Genomic DNA, 11327 nt, shown 5'->3' with positions numbered 1-11327 from the left:
GCAGGCATATCACAATGTCAGATAACAAAAACTTGTTAAATTCGTTCCCATTGGTGCTGAGTCAATCCTATTACGTCCCCAGGGGTACAGCGCATGCGTCACCTGAACGTGCGCCCTTACGTGGCTGTTTCAGTGAGCGACGCTGCTTGGGTCCTCAATTTGGTAGCTATATGACGTTTGTGATTTTAGAATACCAGCGTGATGGCGCAAATCCAAATAACGTTATTTTGGACGAACCTTTCAGTAACCGGTTCCTTTACTGAGTAGTAAAACTGGAAATTATCATTTGATCAGCATTTATATCTCTCAACACAGCTGAGGTACGAACAGTCCTAATATTTCTTTGTGTTTGTATAGCTCGCCAGCCAAACATGGTAGCTGATGGATACGCTAAAATAGAGGGAGATGTGATTTGTTGGTGACGTTAGTGTTGCTGCGTCGTTTCAGGGCAGTTCGCTATCTGGAGTCCAAGTGGTAGATAATAGTAATTTATCAGATGTGTTTCTTTGTTTAGGTTAATTTCTTTTTACAGACGTTGTTTACACAATAGGTAAACCAGTTTAGATTAATTAGCCCTGATTTACATTTAAAGAGCTAGCTAGCTAGCAAATGTGTTTTTACAATGACATAAAATAAAATGCAAACACTCTTGCAACGTTTTAGCCTAAGATCCGGGGTAAAATGACTTTATTATTGCTGTCTTGTAGTGAAGAAAAACAAAGGGGTCTTTTGTCAGAAGCTAGTGCTTTGGAATCTTGTGGCAAAAGTTGTAACTAATTACTCCATAGAAATTAATATTCACCACGGTCATGCGTTCTGCGTATGTTGTATGTAAGCGATTTATGGCTTATGCCTTCCCACCTGTTTGATTTAACAGTTTTCATTACTCCTGAAGTCTGCAGTAGGGGAGAATGAGTGGGGCTGCGCTTGGAATAGAGATTGCCGTTGTCTTTTTTCTGGCTCTTTTTCTTCTGCATCGTTATGGAGACTTCAGAAAGCAGCAGCGCATGGTTCTCTTTGGCACACTGTTGGCATGGTATTTGTGCTTTCTCATCGTCTTTATACTCCCACTGGATGTCAGCACGGTTCGTTAAGTTCACTGTACAAAATTGATGCACTCAGAATAATTTTATGAGGTATACAGATTGGATCATGTAAGTTTCATTATATTTTTCAGACAATATACAAACAGTGCATCATTGATCATGAAGAACATGCTCCTTCACCATCTGTGGGGCCAAGGATCTTCAACCAGACGACAGGAAACATGTCCGTTTCACCCACTATAAGGTTTGTCTATATTCTGTTTTATTCACCAGTCTGCTATAGAGAGGGTCTCTGATGGACAAACCAGAATCAGGTTTAAAAAAGGTTGGGGCCAACCTGCTGGGGGGGGGGGGGAAAGCAGGTTGTGTTCTGAAAACATAGACCTAGTAGTATCTTTTTCTGTTGTACTTAAATTTGTATTTTTGTGTCCACCAACTCTTTATCTGCTTGAAGACAGCATATAGATATGAGATGACAGTGTGAGGAAAAATTCATTAAGTAGTTTTTTTTCCCCCATAGCCTTCAAAAGGCGTGTCATATGCCATGGAGCTACATTCCAGATGGGATCATGCCTGTGTTCTGGAGGGTTGTGTATTGGACCTCACAGTGTCTTACATGGTGAGGGCAATACCATTATCCTTACAAATGATCTTGATCCATTAAAATCCAAACATCCTTGCTCTTTCAGGATGTTTGATCTCTTGCATTTATATTTATGCATGCATGCTTGGCACCTGGCGCATGTTTTGGTTGTTTGCATATATGTGTGTCTCCAGGCTTCTTCTACCCTTCATGCAGTCCTATGCCCGCTCCGGAGGCTTCTCCATCACAGGCAAAATAAAGACTGCCCTGATTGAAAATGCTATCTACTATGGCACTTATCTGTTCATATTTGGCTCGCTCCTCATCTATGTGGCTGTGCATCCTCAATGGCACCTCTCCTGGTAAGTGTACTACTGCAATCCTTCTGCCTGTATCTTGAGACAGCACTACTCTAGTTTGTCATGGAACTTTTGTGTCTTTTGTGGTGGCTCATGTCCAGGTATGAGCTGCAGACTATAGGCATCACAGCAGCCAACACATGGGGTCTTTTCCTTCTGGTGCTGCTGATGGGTTATGGCTTGGTGGAAATTCCACGCTCCTACTGGGAAGCTTCTAGCCAGGGACACCTGTTGATCAAGACCTACTTCAAAGCTGCCAAGCTGATGGCTGAGAAAGCAGATGCGGAGGAGAACCTGGAGGATGTCATGGAGGTGGGACAGAGAAAAAGGTTCATTTATTCGTTCATTCATCTACTAAACCTGCTTAATCCTACTTAGGTTCACAGGGCTCTGGAACCTGTGTTGCAACACATGGCACAAGTCGGGAGAGATATAAAAAATGACAAAATTTAAAATTTTGACAGAATTGTCTTACTTTTTTTATATTATAGGAGGTGAGAAAGGCCAATGAATCCATAAAATATAACCACCCTTTCAGGAAATACATTGACACAATCCTTAGAAAGGTAAGGAGAGCATATCAGAGAAATGTGGAGGAAATACTAGATATAATGAACATAGAGCAATGAATTGAATAGTGTGATTGTACTCTCTGTTCAAGTGCCCTATTGAATATCAAGAGAAGATGGGGAGGAATATGGATGACTACGAAGACTTTGATGACAAGCAAAACACTTATCCTAGTGAAAGGAGCCTAGAAAAACTTCACAAGCAGGTGTGGAAAACAAAACTCTTCTAACAAACTTACTGTTAGACACTTATTTGTAGAATTCTATCATTATTATTTGTATCATTTTTATACTTGCATATTTATCCAAATCTGCATTATTCCATTAGGTAATTTATGCTGTACAGAGGAATAATCGTACACGTGTTCAGTGGCAGATTCTCCTCGACCAAGCGTTCCACCTGGAGGATGTCGCTAAAAATGAGACCAGCTTATCACACCAGTTTGTTCATAGTTTTCCAACCACGGAACCTGCGGGCTGGGTCAACCGCTATGTCTACACCCCTACTGTAGGTTAGTGCTCCATATCTACTAAAGAGACACTGATTGCAATTTTCTTGGCCAATTTTGATTTTTAATTTTTCTTTTTTAACATGACTGGCAGATTATGATTTTGGCCAATTCTGATTTTCTTTCTTTCTAAGAATTATAAATGACAGCAAACAGAAACATTTTTGTTCACCTTTTCTTTCAGTGGAAACTTCTTATATCTCAACATAAAATGTGCACTAGGTTATAGGACAAGCCTTTTCCTTTTACAATCCTCCAAGTAAAAATAAAGAGCAATGTTTTTATTTTTCTAAATGAAAACAAGTGCACCAGGTAATAAATGAAAAATCAAGGCACCTTTTATGTTGTCATCAACATATAGGCCTAAAGCAGTCACCGAGCTCCTCCTGTGTGGCTGTGTTTGTGCAGCTGTCACCCTTGTGCGTGCACAAGTGTAAATGTGACCGGCACAGAATTCGTTTTATGGCTGATCATGCTGAAAACCAGACTATTCGAATCACTGGCCAATCGATCAGGGCATCTCTGTGTACACCCCTATTGTAAGATAGTCAAACAATTTACAGAAGTCTCCTGGAGTACTAAGCTGGTGTTAAGGTTCAGAACCAAGTGCCAAGATGTTTCTGTTACACGCAGATGAGTCACACAGCTTGTTCTCTCTGTCTGTTCTTGTGTTCTTTGTATCTTTTTGTCATATACTAGAGTGGTATTGGGAATGCTTGCTGAAGCAATGGTTTTACCGTGTGCTGGCTGTGCTTCTTTCGCTCTTCTCTGTGGCGGTGGTCTGGTCTGAGTGCACCTTCTTCAGCACTCGTCCTGTCCTCTCGCTCTTTGCTGTGTTTATCCAGCTTGCTGAAAGAGATTACAACTATCTGTATATTGAGGTAAGCATATCTGAGCTAAGAGTTTAAGCTCTGTACTGAAATCCTTTATGAGCAGTGCTTAGAGGTTACATCTTAGTAATAATATCACACATTCTAACAAAAAATTATTAATTTCCAGATTATGTGTAGTCCTAACCTGAACCTAAATTACTTGTGAATTTCATGGTTAGTTTATTCTTCAATGAGAGAGCAGTAGTAGCTCAGTGGTCAAGGTACTTGACTTGTAATTGGGCAAGTCCTTTAACCCTCAATTGCTCAAGTTGTACTCAGTCATAATTGTAAGTTGCTTCGGATAAAAGCATCAACTAAATGCCATAAATGTAAATTAGGCTGTATCCAGGAAACCTTAGGGTGTGTTGCTGCTTTTGTTACAAAATTGCTGTTTTTCTTTTTGTCCTCTAGATGGCCTGCTTCATCACAATCTTCTTCCTGTGCACTTGCGTGTACTCCACTGTGTTTCGCATCCGTGTCTTTAACTACTACTACCTGGCCTCACACCACCAAACTGATGCCTATAGCCTTCAGTTCAGTGGCATGTATGTTATCTGAATATAACTGAAAGCACTTCCCTGAGCAGGTTTTAAAACTGCAGTTACTGATGTTGAAAGAGTTCATTTTTTTCCTTTTTAATGGTGTTTTTACATGTAGTTCTTTTGAAAAGAACCAACTCAGTTCTGTTAAAGTGAACCAGAAAGGGAACCATCTGAAACTGACCACTTGTTCACAACCCCAGGTCCTTTGGAACTTAGACCCCTGTCTGTATAACACTTAATTATGGATGGTATATTTAAGATGGCCACTTTTCATGCTGCTGTTATTTAGTTCTGCTAGAATTTCATGATGCAAATAATAAAAAAAACAAAAAAAACAAAAAAAACAGAACTAACCTAAAATACCGAAAAAGTATTTAAAATCTAAAGAAGAGAAAAGCATGTATAAGAATTTGCTACTCAACCACACAGTCCCATATGCAGCCATGTTTGTTTTGAATCATGAAGCTATTGGGTGTGTGGCATGCTTTGAGGTTCACTGTTAAAAAAATAAAACAAAACTCCAAAACAGACCAGGACTGCTTTGTTTTCACAGTGGAAGAATCAAGCAAACCACTACACGAACCAGAAACAAACTACTGAGACCACCTCTGGAGATTGTTTGTTTCATTTTGAGGTCCATTTAGGGGGATCTGACTTCATTTGGCATGTTTGCATATGCAAAAGACATGGACTCAGTCTATCTGAGAAAACACTATAATACTCAGTACTCGGTCTGAGGTGATGCTGAGATTGTTGTAATGCGTTCTCCTGTTCACCAGGCTTTTCTGCCGCTTGACTCCACCCCTATGTCTGAACTTCCTGGGACTGATCCACATGGACTCTGCCATCTCGCACCAGGCGAAGCAGCAGACTGCATACACATCTGTGAGTCTCGCCATGCCCCTACTGTTTATCAGGAATGTGTGCTTCCCTGGGCTTCCTACTACATGTGTTTTAATGTATTCTGTATTGGGTAATTGTAAAACAGTGAAACATACCAAATGTGGAAGACATTGTTCCTTGGGAAATAAGTAAAACTGAAGAACCATTTCTAACAACCAGCTTTAACCATGAAGTTCAATAATTGCTCTCATATTCTTCTCTGATTCTACTCTGTTTCAGATCATGGGTTCCATGAGGGTGCTCTCGTTTATTGCCAATGGCTTCTATATCTATTATCCCATGCTGATAGTCATTCTTTGCATTGCCACATATTTCAGGTATGGTTTTTTTCTACTTTCATCTAAAGAAGCTAAAAAACAATGAGAATATTATAATGAAATTTTACAGATAATATTATTATAGCATAAATAGAAAAGCGCTACATACTGATTATTATGTAGACATTGCTGCAGCTAAGTAATGGCACTCTTCTGATCCTATACCTTCTATCCTAACTCTTAGGTACATTCACACAAGGTAGAAGTGCCCCAGATTCAATTTTATTGTTAGGCTATTCAGAATATCTTTTTAATGTGATCTATATCCAACATTGGTCTGAAAAGATCAAGGTTCTATACTGACCTGCATGCGCAAATGAACAAAGCTTCACATAGTATACTCATCCAAAGATAAACAAAAGATAAACTCAAAATGGAGTCAACCGAATCGGCCACTAAAGTTAAGGTTTATGTCAGGCAGGTTGCAAATTCAGAATCAGTTTAAATATCCTACAAACAAAGAACAACAAGAAATAAACAACAACAGACTAATTTATATGGTAATCTATTCACAGCTATTAATTTCATCACATGAAATGCCACAAGAATATTGTTCTTCTAGTTAGGATTAGATGAGAAAAGTTGTAAAAATGCAGCAGGTTGGATACGTATTAGATTCCATTACCACACATAAAAGTGGCCCAAATCAGAATTGAAAATGGCAGTTTCACTATGGCCTTTGCTGTTTTTACTGCCATCCAAATGACAAATCTGTGTCACACATTGAAGAAAAGATTGGATTCAGGCTACATTTACCTGCTGAGTGAATGTACACTTACATGTATCTGATTTCTTTGGGGGGGGGGGCAGTCTTGGCACCCGTTGTCTGAATCTCCTGGGCTTCCAGCAGTTTATGGGAGATAATGAACTGACCTCAGACCTGATTGATGAGGGCAGGGAGTTACTACGACGTGGTGAGCTTACTGGGGGGTTAGGGGGAAAAACGTTGAGTTGTTATCCACATGTAAAGAAGCCCGTGATCCTATTGCTGCATATTTGCCTTGAATGCAGAGAGAAGAAAACGGCAGCGGATGGAGGATGGGGAGAACAGAAGAAGAGTGAGTTCTAGTCTCTATAACTGCTGTTAAAACTTTGCTTGTAACATTCATATATTCTCCCAGCGCTGAAGTTGATGAAACTGGATTTGATAAAACTGGACCAAGATTAATCTTTATTCTTTGATAAAATAGTGAGTCATTAGTTCTTGGAGACTCCTGCATAGATTAATTGTCTTTTTTTTCTTGTTCTAAAACACCTGATTGAACTTAAAAAGTGATTAAGTTTAACCAGCGAATGGGAAGAACTAGCCATAAAAGCACAGGAAAACCTGCAAGGCTGCAAGGGACTGCCATGAGCCACAGTCATAGAAATGCACATATATAAAAAGGATGTTTATTTTATATATATATATTTTTTTTTTTTTATCTGCATTTGTTGTAAAGTGGTGTCATCGTCGTAATCCAATTGATTACAATGTTTATATACAGTGAAGTTGAATAACTATAGTGTATACAGATACATATTGAAGTTGTGATTATCTGTTTTTCTGTAATGCAGTATTAGGAAATGCACCAGATATGAACTGTGGAATTCTTGGTTGTTCTTGGTAGGAATGGAGAGAACGCTATGGACATCAGAGGGATGAAGGAACATCCAGAAACAGGCCCTGCATCTCTGAGATGAAACAAACCAATTATGCCGAGACACTCAGTGCCAATGCAAACAGACGTATGTCTTCTACTTTAAACCACGTTTGTTACTATTTGTGTGTGCTGATATAGAGGCTTTTAGCATTCTTCCTTTACACTCTTCCACAGAAGCCAAATACTCTCGCAGTGGCAACCACTCAGAGAGGGACAGCGTTGAGCTCCTGCAGGATGCAGAACCCTTGGACTTCAATGCAGAAACTCTCACAGAAGACCCACTGGAAGTAAGCAGGTTAGACAGACAGTCAGTTATGTCAGTATCTTGATCAGATTTTAGTTATTCTCTTTCAGCCCAGTCAACAATAACAATTGTGTATTTCTCAGTTGTTGTAAGTAAAATCTAAAGTAAACATCTGTTCCATGTAGCTACAAGGGCAAGGAAAATCAGCACAAATACAGCCCAGCCTTGGTGTAACTTAATGCCCAGCTGCTGGAACATGCATATGTGTGCTGACATGAATATACATGCTGCAAAGGCAAATGTGCAAGCCTTGCTTACTGTGGCACAGCTGTGTTAAATCACCAGAAGTGTAATCTAGCTTTTAGGATTTCTGTTACAAATAACTCTCAAGTGCTCACTCCTTCTCTGTTTTACAGGCACACAGGAGGGAGGTACCTGTCAATGTCCTCCTCCCAGAGTCGAATCTTTGATGATGTGTGAAAGATAAGATAGGGGAATAGAACAGAAGAAGAGGTGGTACTGATGTTTGTCTTCTTCTGAGTCTAACATTCATGTAAGGAGCACTTCTGGTATTTGTCTGCTGTGAATGTAGAATGTTGCAGGACCTTAAGAAGGCACAACAGGCGCAGGGCGTTTCCATGGCACTCATGTTTTAATGTTGTTGTATCCCTGAATGTAACATAATGTACCTAATCGTTTTGTATGGAACACACACGCACACATATGCATGTGTGTGAGTGTACACACACACACATCTCAAGTGCCACACCACTGTCTGCTTGTTGCATGTGAAAAATGTAATTTTCTCTCTCCTTCACCTTCAGAGTAGCTCTGTGTTTCAGGTATTAAAGGATAGTCAGTTTCTGTATAAAACTGAATGGCCAAAGCATTGACTCATGCTAGGCATGACCCATTTAATAATTAATCTAAAATAAACTTGAGCAACCTTATCTTGATTACATTAATTTATTGCTGAAGCAGAGTGCAGGCCAGTGATTAATATTAAGGATAAAACTATAGCTGTAACTAGTCCCAGTTCATCTTAATTACGAATTTAACCATTTTGTAAAGACAGACACATGCAGGGTTTTGGTGAGAGAGCTTGCTCAGCCACTTTGTAGTGCTTATAGTTAATTTGAGATTATGATTAAGACTTTGAGAATATTGAGAAAGTTATTTAATAGCTTGAAAAAACTGTCTTCTTAGGTAAAGGACTAAATAATGTGTCTATCTGAGACATCACAACATAAAGGAACAGGATGGGGAACATACTGTTGGGTGCTTGGTCTGAAGACAATACATATTTAAGGAAGTGCTGCAGAAGCATGTCTTAATATTTCATCCATGTAAAAAATTGCTTCTTTTATGCTAATTTATATTTGTGGTCTTTATTCAAAAAGTAATTTTTTAACTCTGTAGAACTATAGGATGTTGGTTTGGTGAGAAGGGGTTGTGGGTAGTGTGCAACTCCAAAATTAACTTTGCCAGGTGCAGAAAAAAAAAAAAAAAACTAATCACACACTGTATTACTGCCATTTTCTTTTCAGTTATCCATACAAATTGAGAATTTGTTTGGTTTTTTTTAAATGTCTTTTTTTGGTTTTTTTTGATATGTGAAGTTGATTACATACTGTACCTCAGCTGTTTGGTTGTTCTTGTTTGTAGTACTTGTCAAGATAAGTGGCCTTGTGTTATTTACTATGGTGATGTGTCATCAGAAAAGAAGGAACCTTTTAAGAATTGTGTTAAATGCCATTTTTCCATTCCAGTGCTTTCAGTAATGCAAGAATGCAATTCAGCTTACTATTTGTGTGTGTGAAAAGCAATATTTGACAGTTGTGTAAATGTATGCTATATTAGAGAAACGTTACAGGTGTTTGGTTGGTGAAAGAGTCTGATGAAAAAAGTGACGCCTTCCCTCCCTCTCTCTTTTTATTTTAATGACTAATTAATAGTTTATAACAGATCTGATGCAGATTTGCTGTCTGACAGAATGGCCCATAGTCAGAATTGCAACTTGTCAGCAACACCTTTCTATGCCATAGACATTAAAGGCATCATGAAACCATGTGAATGTCATTTCTAAGAAAATTTCAGAATTCCATCTCTCTCTCTCTCTCTCTCTCTCTGTGTGTGTGTGTGTGTGTGTGTGTGTGTGTGTGTGTGTGTGTGTGTGTGTGTGTGTGTGTGTGTGTGTGTGTGTGTGTGTGTGTGTGTGTGTGTGTGTGTGTGCCTCATTTCATTAGTCACATGTATTATCATGTTCACACTACTGAATCTGTTAAACATCCTACATGAGCAGATTTTTTATTTAATGAAAATGATTTATATGAAAGTTTTCAAATTTAAGACCAATTCATAATACTTAAAGTGTGTATTGCCCTCAATGCATTCACATTTACAAGTTTTTTTCTTATTACATTCCTTAATTAAAGTTGTTCACTGTATATTTCAGATACTATTGTTTTGGGGTTGTTTTTTTTTACATTAAGTAAGGCAATGATAATGTTAATTTTTGATCTAGTGTGAAACTATAATGACACATCCCTCTGATGCTGGATTGCTTAGGATTTATTACATGGTGTTGGTCTTCAGTGTTTTAATAGTGGCACCACGTGGTGTGTGTGTATGTATATCTGTATATATATGTGTGTATATATATATATATATATATATATATATATATATATATATACATACACACACACACACACACACACACACACACACATATATACATATATATATATATATATATATATATATATACACACACACACATATAGTGGCACCATGTGGTGTATATTACGTGTGTGTGTTTGTGTGTGTATGTATATATATATATATATATATATATATATATATATATATATATACACACACACCACGTGGTGCCACTATTAAAACACTGAAGACCAACACCATGTAATAAATCCTAAGCAATCCAGCATCAGAGGGATGTGTCATTATAGTTTCACACTATATACATACATATGATGTTCTGCTGTCTGAGGTACTCAATAAGCACTTTGTCACTTGGGACCATTATCCTGGGGTATTCCTGGATCTTAGTTGTTTCATCGTGGATACTGGCTCTGACGCTCACTAGTCTTCAGTCCTTCTCCTTCCACTTAGTGTACAATCTCAGAGTGCTGGATTTGTAATGAAACCCTCCATGCATTGTAAGGAGTTTCCTTGTCTTGATATTAGTAGGACCACACTTCTCCAATCCGAATGACATTCCGATGTTGTTGCTGTATATCCTGGTGATATGGATTAGTGAATCGATGTCTTGTTCACTTCTGGCATACAGATTGATGTCATCCGTGTATAGGAGGTGACTGGTAGTTTCTTCATTCCGTAACCAGTATCATAGCCACTCTTAGTGATGATTTCATTGAGGGGGTTCAGGCCTATGCAGAACAGCAGCAGGGACAGGGCATCTCTTGGTAAATCCTGCACTTTGATGGTGACCTTTGCTATTGGCATGAAGTTGACCCCTAGGGTTTTCCACAGTCCCATTGAGTTCTTAATGAAGGCTCTTAGAATGCTGTTGATATTAAGCATTCCATGATCCATATGTGGGGTATTGAATCATAGGCTTTCTTGTAGTCAATCCAGGCGGTGCACAGATTGGTTTGTCTGGTCTTACAGCTTTGAGTGAGTGTTTTATCCACAAGCAGCTAGTGCTTAGATCCTCTGGTGTTCATGCCAATATCTTTTTTGGCCCCGCTCATCTA

General features: G+C 38.7%; 1 protein-coding gene across 3 annotated transcripts; it reads left to right on the top strand.

The window, feature by feature from the left end:
* The first annotated feature begins 132 nt into the window (after positions 1-132).
* Positions 133-9655, top strand: lmbrd2b (LMBR1 domain containing 2b). Of its 3 annotated transcripts, none has more exons than XM_027006755.2 (18): positions 133-320; positions 878-1085; positions 1178-1290; positions 1567-1665; positions 1824-1991; positions 2090-2300; positions 2480-2554; positions 2650-2763; positions 2886-3069; positions 3766-3947; positions 4350-4483; positions 5260-5365; positions 5603-5700; positions 6511-6614; positions 6712-6758; positions 7311-7428; positions 7518-7630; positions 8004-9655. In XM_027006755.2, the coding sequence occupies exons 2-18, from the start codon at positions 912-914 to the stop codon at positions 8055-8057; spliced, it is 2094 nt and encodes a 697-aa protein (XP_026862556.2). In that variant the 5' UTR covers positions 133-320; positions 878-911; the 3' UTR covers positions 8058-9655. The 3 variants fall into 3 exon arrangements, with proteins under 3 accessions (XP_026862556.2, XP_026862550.2, XP_026862565.2); XM_027006749.2 differs by having other exon boundaries at positions 7518-7638; XM_027006764.2 differs by lacking the exon at positions 878-1085 and having other exon boundaries at positions 7518-7638.
* Positions 9656-11327: the final 1672 nt, after the last annotated feature.

The sequence above is a fragment of the Electrophorus electricus genome, chromosome 6, assembly GCF_013358815.1.
Source record: "Electrophorus electricus isolate fEleEle1 chromosome 6, fEleEle1.pri, whole genome shotgun sequence".
Taxonomy (NCBI): Eukaryota; Metazoa; Chordata; class Actinopteri; order Gymnotiformes; family Gymnotidae; genus Electrophorus; species Electrophorus electricus.
The sequence above is the reverse complement of the archived record's forward strand: the minus strand, read 5'-3'. Positions and strand labels throughout refer to the sequence as shown.

Coding starts and splice junctions, on each gene's coding strand:
- lmbrd2b (XM_027006749.2), top strand. CDS start 912: ATGAGTGGGGCTGCGCTTGGAATAGAGATTGCCGTTGTCTTTTTTCTG. Junction 1,086..1,177: donor TCCCACTGGATGTCAGCACG/GTTCGTTAAGTT, acceptor TATATTTTTCAG/ACAATATACAAACAGTGCAT. Junction 6,759..7,310: donor ATGGGGAGAACAGAAGAAGA/GTGAGTTCTAGT, acceptor TGTTCTTGGTAG/GAATGGAGAGAACGCTATGG.